The sequence below is a fragment of the Suricata suricatta genome, chromosome 8, assembly GCF_006229205.1.
Source record: "Suricata suricatta isolate VVHF042 chromosome 8, meerkat_22Aug2017_6uvM2_HiC, whole genome shotgun sequence".
NCBI classification, from domain to species: Eukaryota; Metazoa; Chordata; class Mammalia; order Carnivora; family Herpestidae; genus Suricata; species Suricata suricatta.
The window spans coordinates 140,504,854-140,517,286 of NC_043707.1; the positions used below are offsets into that span (position 1 = coordinate 140,504,854).

Below are 12,433 nucleotides of genomic sequence, written 5' to 3' on the forward strand. Positions count from 1 at the left end.
GAGACCCGTCCCGCTGTCCCCGCAGGGCGGCTGTGCCGGAGCCCCCGTGGCAGAGGGCACCAGCCCAGGGGCGGCGCTCCCTCCGCTCCGGGATCCCTGCCATGCAGGCCGCCCTGTGGGAGCTGCCGCGGGCCCTCGCGGCCGGGGAGGCAGGGGCAGGCCGGCGCCAGGCCTGGCCGGCCTGGGAAGCCCCTGCAGCTCCCTCCTCGGAAACCTGCGACCACGCCGAGGGGCCTCCCCACCCCCCGGGGGCCCTGGCCCGTCCACCCAGCCCCTGCTGCTGTGCCCTTAGGCATCCCCACCCCCCTCCTGCACGGTGGCAGCCCTGTCCAGGCTTGTCTTGGGCCCCGAGCTGCACACCTGGGTCCCGATTGGGCAGCTGAGCTGGGTGGCTGCAGCCTCTGCTCCTGAGCCCAGGTGTCCACAGGGGGTCAGGGGGCTGTGTCTCTGTCTGGGCCCCTCTGTACCCAGCTGTCCCTGTTACGTGCAGCCTGAGCTCGGTCTTTGGCCCAAACCAAACACAAGGACACTTGGGGCTACGGGGCGCCTGGGGGGCTCAGTCGGGTAAGTGTCTGACCTCAGCTCAGGTCATAATCTCTCAGTTTGTGAGTTTGAGCCCCGCATCGGGCTCTGTGCTGACAGCTCGGAGCCTGGAGCTGCCTCAGATTCTGTGTCTCCATCGCTCTCTGCCCCTCCCCCACTCGTGCTCTGTCTCTGTCTCAAAAATAAACAGAAAAAAAACAAAAACAAAAAAGGACACTTGGGGCTGGTTGGCCAGCCATGTGTGATGGGGACAGCGTGGGAGCGTGCGTCTTGGGCCTCCTCCTGGAGAAACACCTCCCCGGGGGCTTGCGCCGCGCTGTGGCCTCCCTTTCTCCGCAACGGCTGAGGAGTCTCCTTGGTGGCTTGTGGGGTGGGAAGTGCTGCCCGTGGCGGGGGGCACCACACCCCCACTGTGCCCAGCCATGCCTGCTGGGGTGCTGGGGACCCAGCCCGAAGCAGGGCCTCCTCCCTAGCAGCCCAAGGGGCCAAGACAGAGTAACCCCCAGCCCCACCTGCGGCAGCCCCCCTCCCAAAGCGGACACTGGGCCTGGGGTTCAGAGAGGGCAGGAGAGCAGGGAGGGCAGAGCGGCCCCGCTGGGGGCTGCGGTCCCTCTTGTGGGCCAGTCGGGGAGTCGGGGCCACGCGCTGCTGGCGTCCAGGAGGGCAAAGACCACACTTCACAGCCAGGCCGTCAGCTGCGGCCTCTGCGCCCAGAAACGCCCCTGAAACGACGTGGTTTCGAGGCCCACATTCCTGCCTCCCTGCTCGGTGTGAGGTACGAAGCCCCAACTCGCCCCTGTCTGGCGTGGGCAGGCGCAGCCCCGCCCCCAGCGCCCCACACCGACACATTCGCAGAAAGCTGTGCAGAGAAGCAGCTGGCCCCCCAGGTGGGCCTTGTGACCGTCCCCACCCCCAGGAGGCTGCCTGGGCTCAGGCTGGGACCCCAGGCAGGAGGCTGGGCCCCCTGAAGCGGGGGTGGCCCCAGCGGAAGGTGGACGAAGTTGTCCAGTAAAGCACCAACTGCAGCAGGCGCCATCTGGACAGAAGCAGGAAGGGGACACTGAGTCTGAGGAGCCGCTGGACCGCGAGTGGCCGGAGAGCAGCCTTCCCGTGAAGGGTGTGAAGGGTGAGGACGGGCAGCTCGTGGCCCCGGAGCGGGCGGAGTGCGGGTGGAGTGCGGGCGGAGTGCGGGCACCCCCAGCACCGCGGGCAGCTCTGCCCTTCTGCCCTCCTCCCTCCTCCCCTTATGGAACGGCGCAGGCTCCCTGGGCCACCGCTGCGCCGGCCCTCTCCTCCTGACCTGGCCGTCTGGGCCCCTGCCAGGCCCCACGCGAGGCCTCTGGTGGGAGCTCTGGTCAGCCGGACGTGTCCTGCCCAGGCTGAGATCCAGGAGGAGGTCAGGGGACTCTGGCCCTGAGGGGTGGTGGTGTCTGTGGGGGAGACCACGTGCCAGGCGTGAATGTGGAATTGATTTCTTCCACCAAGTTTATCAAGGACCTGCATTTAGATGAGCAGGAAAATGTTCTCGGACGCTTACAGTTTCATGAGAGACAATGAAAAACTACATTTCCGTATGTTTCACATGAGGTGGGGACACACAGTCCTACGAAGAATAGACCAGAGCGAGGTGGATGGGATGCTGAGTCGGGGTGGGGGGGGGCAGGGCTCCTTGTGAAGTCCATTTCAACAAAGCCCTAAAATGGGTGAGGGGTGAGAGTTCTTGGTGAGCAGCAGGTGCCAAGGCCCTGAGGCAGGAGCTCTGGTCAGGGTCCACGTGGAGGGTGGAGGGTGGTGAGTAAGGAGGAGGGAGGGGTGTGGAGGGTGGGCAGATGCCCCGAGCCTGCTGTTCACCCCCAGCAGCTTAGCTCCCCAGGGGGCGGGGTCGTAGGGGGTGCTGCGCTGCGCCTGCGCCACCCCATCGCGACGGGCTGGGGGGAACAGCTCCCGGGTGGGGCGAATGGAGTTCAGCAAATAGCACTGACTGCCTCTCGCTGCTGGAAACACTGAGGGCTGGGTGCGGAGAACCGATTCAAAGCGGCCGAGGCTCCTTTTTCTGAACTCTGTGTCCCCAGGCTGGAGGGGACATGGCTGGAGTGACAGGGCTGGAGTGACAGCCAAGAGGAAGTCCCATGCCTGGCTCAGGCCCGGTCCGTCTGCGGTCCCTGGTCAGCCCCTCCCCACCCTGCCCAGGGACCCCCTGCCCGCTGCCCTGCCCGTGACTTTAGAAGCTGGCCAAGGGGCTGGAGAGACCTGGGTGCTGGTGCAGGCTGCCCGGCCCGCCGCTCCCAGCACCACCTCCCACAGCCCCACAGACACAGCAGGGAGGGTCCTGCGGCCTCGGGCCTGGCATCGGCCTCTGCCCAGCACCGTCCACAGACTGCCCCACCTCCCGGCCGCGCTGCCCCGCGGCTCTCATCTCCGTGAGTAATGTTTAACTTGGAAAGGCTGCCGGGGAGAAGTTAACAACAAGTTTGGATTGCAGTCCGCTTGCCAGGAGGGGTAGAGGGAGAAAGGGAGGGAGAGAGGAGAGGGCAAAGTTGAGAGGGAGGATGGGGGGGGGCAGGAGGTGGGGCTGCGGGCCGGCTCTCCCCAGGGGGCCTGGCTTCAAGGGCCCTGGGATCCCCCCTGAGAGCTGGACCCTGCCATGGGCTCCCACGGGAGGGGTGGGGGGCTCTGATGCCAAGTGGCTGGAAGACGCACACCGGGTGTCAGGCTGAGCCCCTCTGGGTCGGGTCCCCCCGTGGAAAGCCCATGGTCAAAGCTCTGGGAAAGAGAGCACAAGGCGTGCATGCGCGCACACACACACAATGCACACACACACACACACACACACACAACGCACGCGTACGCTGACACATATGCAAACAGAATACATGCGTGAACACACAGACACACATGCACATAGGCACATGCACACACACGAACGCACACTCAGAAACACAGGCTGCGGGTGGAAGGACCCCTTGCAGTGCGGAGGCTTCAACACAAGGGAACAGGGATGAAGCCGGCTGGGGAGCGGGGTGCGGGAGGGCAGCACCGAGCTGTCCCCTGCTCCGGTGCCCACCAGCCACAGCTGAGAAGGTTGAGGGGTGCCGGGCAGGGCTCCATTCCAAATGGGCAAGGGGAGAGGCCTTCTGTTCCACCCTGAGCCGGGGACAGGCCACCCTGGGCCCCCATTCAAGGCGGGGGCTGCCCGCCTCCCCCACCAGGACCCGGCTCAGGGCCCAGCTCCGTCACACCAGGCGCAAAGCCGCTCGACCCTGCCCAGCCTGCATCTGGAAGACAAGGGATGCGGTTTCCGAAGATGCATTCTCTCAGGGCAAAGGCACCCCTCTCGAACCGTGTAGTTTTTCCTGATTGGCTCTACCCCGAGGCCTGAACACCTGCTCTGGGGGCGGGGCCTACCCTGGCCGGGCACCGGGTGGAGCAGGGTCTCGCCCTCACGGAGTAACACCAGTTGATGGAGGATGCTGGAAGTGAGCCCCTTTCCCGCCTCCGCCAACCCCGCCGCTATTCTTTCTCTAAAGATAAACTGTTTCACTTTGAACTTCCTCCTTGAGAATTCTGAATTCATGACCTGTCTTGTGAGCTTGGCAAAGGGCCTGGACAGAGTAAGGATATTCCCTCCACAGTGTGCGTGTGATTGCGCTTCAGGGCCTGGGTCTCTGGGCGCCTCCACCCGAGTGGCAGTGGGAGGGGCACCTGGAGCCCAGCGGGGGCTCTGTGGTAGGCTATTTGCATCCCCTAAAATTCACATCGAAACCCAACCCCCCACCAGGGAAGTGAGGTCTTTGGGAGGTGGGCAGTTTACAAGGGGGAGCCCTGGCACGGGATCAGTGCCCGTGCAGAAGGGACCCCGGAGAGCGCCCTCGCCCCTTCTCCCAGGTGACAACCCAGCAAGCAGCCAGCCATCTGTGACCCGAAGAGGGTCCTTAGCAGACCCTGCCCCTGCCGGCACCCGGATCTCAGCCTTGCAGTCCCCAGAGCTGTGAGAAATACGTGTCTGTTGTGCATCAGGCCCCCAGTCTGCGGTAAGCTGTGAGGCAGCCCGGACGGACCGAGGCAGCCGGTGCCTGCACCCCTGCCAGCACCCGGCTCTCAGGCCAGGCCGGAGGGGAATGGAGGTCGGAGGGACCCTCATTCTCCCTGGAGGTCACCCTCAGGGCCCAGGCCTGCACTCAGGCGGGGTGCAGAAGGCCCGGGTCTAGTGACAGAGCTCTAGGGTCTCTCCTGCCCGTAGCAGTGTGCCCAAGGACCTTGGTGGGGCATCTGGGGACAGTCAGGAACCCCTCGCAGGAGCCTGCAGCCTCGATGGGGCAGGAAATGCCCAGAGTGGAGACCACGGGCTCCTCAGGCTCCTCATGGCCCTGCTCTGCGGCCCACGGGCGCTGCGCTCGGTCCCAGACACCTAGCGTGACCGGAGACCGTGTGACAACATGCTAATCACTTATACGTGGGCTCCTCGTTGAAATGTGATAAATGTAGGTTTTTAGGGATGTTAGGTTCAAATGAAACACATTATTGCACTTAATTTCACCTACTTCCTTTCACGATTCCATGGGGGCTACTGTAAGTTTACAGCGACCTGGGAGGAGGGGCGACCGGTGGACAAAGGCCAGACAGCAAGGGCAGGTCTGAGGCCGGGCGCGTTAGGAGGCAGCTCAGGGACAACTGGCCAGCAGAGAGAGGACAGTGCCTGCAGGTGACAGCAGGGGACGCTTGGCGGAGGTGACAGAGGGCTGTTTCACAAGACTCCATGCTGTGGGGCGTTGGCCACCTGCTGAGTACAGCTCTGTCACCGGCTGTCTCCAAAAGCACTGGCCTGTGGGGACAAGGGCAGTGGAACCCACCCCAGCTGTCACTCTGCGCGTGCCCACCGACTCCAGGGCACTCTGTGTGGTCGGGGGCCTGGGGCTGTTGCCCTCCGGGAAGGAGAAAGGCAGCCCGGGGCCCCTGGGGCCTGAAGTCCTGGCGACCCTCCCTCCCTGCCTGGTGTCCGGAAGGCTTTTTCTTTGTCTGCCCACCCCCCAAAGCCAGGTGCCAGGTGCTCTCCTTCCGTGGGGAGATGTTGCTCCTGGGGGGGGGGGGACTGGCCATCCTGGCGAGGGGGTGCTGGCCCTCCTAGTGTGCATCCCAGCAGGGGGCAGCCCCTCAAGAAGGAGACTGGGGGAGCTCCTTCCAGGGTCTTCTCCTGTTGTGAATGGCAGCCAGCCGGGGCCAGGACAGGCTCAGGATGCAGCAGCAGGGCCACACTGGCCCCGGGGGTGCGGTGCTGGAGGACCAGCGGCCCCATCTGTGGGCCACGGGAGGCTGGCTTCGGCTGAGGGGGCGACTGGGCCTGCGCGCAGAGCTGGGGGGGAGGCAGTCAGCTCCCCGGGGGTCTTGGGACCCTCAGGAGGCTCAGGAGCCAGTGGGCCTCACGCTCTGCCCAGCCTTGGGCACCCAGCTCTGCACCTGGCGCTGTGGCCCCAACCACTCCCACGCAAGGCCCCTGGCTGCCCAGGCAACACCGAGGGGGTGCTGTGTGCAAGCCCCACTTCTGTGCTCACCATCTTGTGCTCTAGGACAAAGGGACGGATGGCTCCTGGCCTCAGTAGGCCGATCTGTAAATGGGGCGGAATGAGGGCACCTCCACTGCCAGCCTGGACGAGGGTGAGAAGCCCCTGAAGCGAGCGCTCAGCCTGAGGCCCCTGGCCCCCCCCCCGGGGGGGCTGCTCACAGGGGTGGCAGCTCTCCCTCACCCGGACCCTGACACCTCCTCACCTCTGCAACCAGCAGGAGTTCTGAGCAGTCAGAGAGCTGTCCCTGCCTCCGCCCCAGGCAGGGCTTTAGGGGCGCCCTCCCCCACAGCTGGGAGGCCGGGGGGTGCTCACCCTCCCCCGGGAAGGGGTGGAGGAAGAGAGGCCGCAGGTATGACCCGCCTGGCTGGCGGGGCGGCCAGCAGCAGAGGCTTGCACGGCCATGTGTGAGCGGAGGTGGGCCACACGGAAGCCCCACACTCCCCGTGGGAGCGGAGGGAGGTGGCGTAGGAGGAGAGGGGCCTCTGTGGTGGTCAAAGGGACCCTCAGGAACCAGGACTGGCCTCTGGCACGGGGTGGGGGTGGGGGGTGTCGCCAGGCCCTGGAAGAGTCGGAGAAGCCCAGCGCCGGCCTCGGAGCCCCGGGCCCCGGGCGGTGGGAGCAGGTGCGACCGGGGCACCCGCCCTCCCGCTTCCTGAACGAGGGGCCTCAGGGGTCTCGGGCCAGAGAGCCGGCCTGGCCCCTGCTGCCGGCCCCTCCCCGGGCCGGACAGAAACCCTACCAGCTTCCTACCAGCTGGCAAGTGGAGACGCACACCCTCTGCTGGGGACTAGTGTCCCTCGCTGTGCTGTGGGCTCAGGACCCTGTGACCCTTCGTGGCAGCCTGGGCCTCTGATTGGCCAAAGGGTCCCAGTAAGACTCAAAGGCTGATAAAACGATTCCAGGTACCAGGCCCCTCGAGGAGGGGGTAGGGGAGAGAGGCAGCTCCCCCTGCCTCTGCCCACCAGACCTGCCCCCAAAGATCTCTACCTGTCATTGCCAGGGAGGTCGCTGACCCCTGGCCCAGCCTCTCTGCCCGTCAAATGGAGGAGGGGCCAGGAAAGGGGGTCAGGGTTGGGGCAAAAGGGAAGGAGGGGAAGAAGAAGGAGAAAGGGACAGAGGGGAAGGAAGACCAGTGGGAGGAGGCGGCTAGAGGGACAACAGGAGGAGAGGAGGGGTGAGGGGGGAGGGAGGGGAGAAGGCAGAAGAGGGTGAGGAGGGGAGGAAGTGAGAGAGTAGGGGAGAAGGAGGCCAGGAGGAAGGGTGAAGGGGAGGGGAGGAGCGGAGGAGGGGGAGGGGAAGAGGGCAGGCCTCTGACAGAGAACCCCCCTACTGTGGGCCACAGCAGGTGCCCCCGGGGATGAGGGCTTTTGGGGTCAGAGCTCTCTCTCATACCTCCATGTTGGAAATTGGCCACACAGAAACGAGGGGGAGGGGGTGGGGGGGGGGCCGTGACACAACCAGGGCTCATGGTGGCTGAGGCCAGGGGCCTGGAAGGCACACAGACCTGCTGGTGTCCAGGAAGTCAAGGTCCCGGTGGGCAGAGATGCCCTAAAAAGGCGGCAGATGGGCCGAGCCCCTCCAGGCGGAGAGGCCAGGCCCGCTCTGGGGAGGGGCGTCGGAGGCGCCACGCTCCGGATCCAGCCGCTGTCGCCCATCCTGGGCCCCTCCCGTGACAGCAGTCTTGAGGCTGAGCTGTCCCTGCTCTGGGGCACACCTCAGCTGACGGCGGCAGGGGACTCCTCCGCTGCTGGGGGGAGGTTCGGCAGGGCCTGGGATGAGACAGGTGGGTTGGGGATGCCCAGCCGCCCCCGAGGGACCGCAGTGTACCGGGTGCTGACAGCGGACAGTGTCCCGACGCCACTGCACAAAGGACTGGGGACTTAGAACCACAGAAATAGTCCGTTCTCGTACAGTCTGGAGGCCACAGTCCATACTCATGGTCGGCAGGGCCATCTTCCCCTGAAGGCCCCCAGGGGGAGGTCCTTTCCTACCCCTTCCTGGTTTTGGGGCTCCAGGTGCTGCTGGACTCTCCGCCCCTGAGGCTCTGGCTCCGCCCCATGGCTCTGGCTCCGCCCCGTGGCTCCTCTCCACTTGGTTCCCTCAAGCTTCCCTCTTCCCACAAGGACACCTGTCAGAGCAGACTGTGGGCCCACCCTGGCCCAAAGCAGCCTCATCTTCACTCGATTCCATTGCAGAGACCTGGCCTCTGGATCGGGTCATATTCAGGAGTTCCCAGCAGGCCTGGAGTTTGGTTCACCACCGTTCAACCCTCAACTTGACATCCGCTCCCCACAGGGGAGAGTCCACCGTGCCGCCCACCCCCGGCTCAGCCTCAGGATCGCTGACCAGTCCAATCTGGGGCCCTCTGGGCTGGCACCACCTGAGCCTCTGGGGGCCCCGTGGGGGCAGACGGCAGGCTGGCCCTCCCGGGAAGGAAAGGCAGCAGCACCCCAGTCTCCAGCCCCCACTTGTGAGGTGGGAAAAGCCAGCAGCGGCCTAGGGAGGAGCTTCGGGCGGCTCAGGAAGGCTTCTCTGTGCGGGGGACACGGGAGCAGGACCCAGGGGTCAGCAGGAGCTGCCACTAGCAGGGGGGCCTGGTGAGGGCAGAAGCCTGAACTGGAGACACGGGGACACGGGTAGGGCCGGTGTGACTGTGCAGAGGGTGGAGGCGCAGGACAGATCAGGGGGCTCGGGACACAGGACCTCGCAGCAGTGACAAGGTTCTACAGGACACCGGGATAGGGTGGCTGTCCAGGGGAGAGGTGGCAGCTGGCATGGGAGCTTGGAAACAGGGCCGCCATCCCTCCTGTGCCGAAGCCCCGGCTGTTTCTCGGTTTGGGCTTTCAGGGCGGGGGCTGCAGCCCACCGGCCGCTGCGGGGTCCTGGCCGTCCATGGCCATCCTTGCCGCGGCCCTGGGGGGACGCCCTTGTTCCCAGACGGGCGAGCGGGCCCCACACGCCCACTCCACCGCCCGGCAGACCCTGCGATGTTTCCCAGGCAACTGTTTCAATCCGGCCCGTCTGCCTGGCGCTCCGCACGCCCACGGACGCCTCTGCCTGGCTGCGGGCAGGCTTGCCCGCCTGGCACACACCGCTGGCAGGTGTGGTTCAGTGGAGCCCACCGCCTGGCTTCACTGGAAGGCCGGGCTCTGGGGAGGAGGCAGCCCAGGATCCCGGGCCGTCCTCACCTGGAGAGTGGGGGCATCCGGGGCACCCTGAGTGGGAGCCCTGCTGTCCTGTCATGCGGCAAGGGAGGTGGCAGCCCCCACTGTGAGCACGTGCCGCCCGCGGCCAGTGCACCTGGAAGGCCACTCTGCTTTCTAGGGCTTTCCAGGCCGTGGCTGCCAGCTTCGGCCCCTGTTCTGCCCATCTGTGCTGTCCTGACCCCATCTGCACGGTGGCCTGATGGCAGAACAGGGCCCCCCCAAATCCAGCGAAGGGGCAGGGAAGCAAAGTGGGGCTTAGACCACTCCAGCTTATTCCGGCCAGGATCTGGCTCGCGTCTTCTGTGCCCCAAGCCCTGCCTCGCAGAGGAGGCTGATGGGGAGCCCCGGCCGCTCCCAGGGGCATCGGCCCATCTGACGTGGGTCCTGCTCCCCCAGCAGTAGTGAGGAACGGTGCCCGCCCTGGCTCTGTGCTCCCTGGTGGTGGGAGGGGGCAGGAGGAAGGACCCCCCTCCGGCCCCCCGGGCGAAGGTGCCTGACACGGGACCGGGCAGCCGGGAGGTGGCGGGGCTGGCCCAGCCCCACATGCCCACACTGCCCTGCGGATGGAGCCGGGGAGAGCCCGGAGTGGGCTGCAGGGCGGGGCCCCCACACCCTGGCCTGCGCTTGCTGCTTCGCCCAAGGGGCCTCTTCCTGCTGACATAGTCTCTGTAAACAGGAATTCTGGCTCAGACGGATCTGTCGGGGGGGGGGGGGACTCGGTGCTTCCACTCCCCCTCCAGAAGGTCCCTGTGTGGGCAGGGGCGGCGGGCAGCTGTCTGTCGGGCAGGGAGTGCGGAGAGGGGCAGGGGCAGGGGCGGGGGCAGGGCTTCCTGACGGGCGCCAGCACCTGCCGCCCGCCTGGCGGGTGACCCCAGGTCTGTTGTCCGTGGAAGTGTCCCAGGCTTTCGGTGCCAGCGGGATGGGGGGGGTTAATCCCCGGCAGCCGGAGGAGACCAGAGAGGAGAAGCCCCGCAGAAGGACAAGTTGCACGCATTGCCCCCAGAGGCCCCCACTCTGCCAGGCGGCACCGGCCTGGCCTGGGGTCCCGGGCTTCTCCCTTGGCAGCCAAGGGCAAACGAGGCCCCCTAGGCTGGTTCAGGCCAAGGAGAACGGGTGTCTCTCCCTTCTGGGTCACAGGCCACAGCCGGGCTCTTTCTGGCCCTGACTGTTTGCCTGGGCTTGCCCTCACCAGGTCCCGTGCCCTCACTCCGGCGGGGGGGGGGGGGTCAGTGTCACCTGCCCTCACCAGGTCCCCTGCCCTCACTGGGGGGCGGGGGGTCACCTGCCCTCACTGGGGGGAGGGAAGTCACCTGCCCTCACCAGGTCCCCTGCCCTCACTCCAGGGGGGGGCAGGTGTCACCTGCCCTCACCAGGTCCCCTGCCCTCACTGGGGGAAGGCTCACCTGCCCTAAGGCCAGAGCAACAGTCTCCCGGACAGTGCCTTGCTCTGCCCTTCTTGGTCAGGGGCCCAGGCCGCTTGAGGTCCCCAGAGGAAGGGACTGGAAGGGGCAGGAGCAGTTGGGACACTGAAGCCCGCGAGGCTCAGCTCCCAGGCCCTGTTCGGGAGTAGTCGAGGCTCCTACAGATGTGCCCACGCCACTGCCCAGCGGGGGCGGCCGGCTGAGGGCGCACTGGCGGTGCCTTTCTCTGCCTTGGGGCGGCCCGGCGCCAGCCCCTCCAGTGTCCCCAGGGCCGGGACCACAGAAGTGTGCTGGCACTTCCAGCAAAGGCTTTGAAGCTGTGGAGGCTGAGGCTGGGGCGTGGGGACCCCTGACAAGCTGTCGGGTGGTCCTGGGTCTGCGGGGCTCCTGCGGCGTGCGTGCCCCGAAGCCTCACATCGGGGCTTCCCTGTCCCGGGAGCAGACCCGCCGCAGGTCACCTCCTCCAGGACTCCGGGGACCACCCTGCTTGAAGCTCTGCTCATTTACGCACGTGCTTTCCATTGTTTGACAGGCTCCAGGGGTGAGGACCCTGCCTCGTTCTCCAGGGGGGCTTGATAGGTAGATACCGAGGGAGTATTGGAGAACAGGCCTGACCCCTGTGGGGGGTCTGCCCTGGCAGCAGGATGAGGGGCCACCTTGACTCAGGGTTGGGGGGGCCTTAGGACTGGAGAGGGCAGTGGGCTTGGAGGAGGGCAGGACTGTGACGTGCAGAGGGGCCAAGGTGAGGTTGGAATTGAACTGTGGGACCCCCGAGGAAGGGGGTGCAAAGCAGAGCCCTGAAGCTGCTGGGGTCCCAGCGCCTCATCATCTGCTTGTCCATGGAGGGGAGCTCCCGGCCACCCAGCCCCCTGCGCGCGCCAGCCCTGGTGAGGTGGGGGTGGTCACCCAGAGGCCCGTCTTGGGGCCCACCGGGCACAAGGCTCTCTACAAGAGCAGCCGCAGCGGAGGGTGCCTGGGCGTCTGCTGCCACCAAGTGGTGGACTGAGTGGTGGCTGGGCGAGAGCGCACAGGCCTGTGACTCAGAGGCCAGCCTCTCACAGACCCCCCCTAGCAGCCCCCTCCCACCCTGGCTGGCCACCTGGACTGGTAGCCTCACTTTTTTCCCTTTAGTGAAAAAAGCCAGGTTCCTCCCTTTACCAGGAACACTTGATGGTCCCCACTTCCCCGGTCAACAGAGAGGGAAACTGAGGATCTGAGCTGACCCTTGCTGTGGGAGGTGGGAGAGCCAGGGCAGGTGGCCTTTACCTGGGGGTGGCTGCCAGGGGCAGATGGGGAGGGTCCCCTGGCCTGACCTCCTGCCCTGTTCCTCCCCCTGAGCCTCTGCAGACCCCAAACCTAGGGGGACAGCGTGAGATGGGTCCCCCCACGTCCTTCCGCAGCTGGAAATCAGTTCCCTCTGTCCCACCTCTGGTAGAGGAGGGAACCTGGTCTCAGTCTCCCCAAATGTTGAGGTCAGAACACCTTCCTCCCTGACAGTGTCCCAAAGGCGAGGCGGCCTCGGTCCCGAGGAGCAGGCTGGGGGGCAAAGCGCGGGTTCCAGCGTGCACAAGAGAGGGGTCGCCTCAGGCTGGGTGGAGGTCCAGGTCCAGGGCACTCGGGCAGGAGGTTGGGCCCGGGGCCATCGTCCTGTCCCCGCAGGGAGGGAGCGGGGAGCCGGCGGGGTTGCCCTGCGGGCGCCGGG

At 66.3% G+C, this 12,433-nt stretch overlaps 1 protein-coding gene across 1 annotated transcript in view; it reads left to right on the plus strand.

The window, feature by feature from the left end:
• The first annotated feature begins 7,667 nt into the window (after positions 1-7,667).
• The window catches only part of FAAP20 (FA core complex associated protein 20), a 9,796-nt gene continuing 5,030 nt past the window's right edge, over positions 7,668-12,433 (plus strand). The window contains exon 1 of the mRNA XM_029945945.1: positions 7,668-7,887. Coding sequence (XP_029801805.1) covers positions 7,668-7,887 — 220 coding nt within the window. The remainder of the gene's footprint in view (positions 7,888-12,433) is intronic.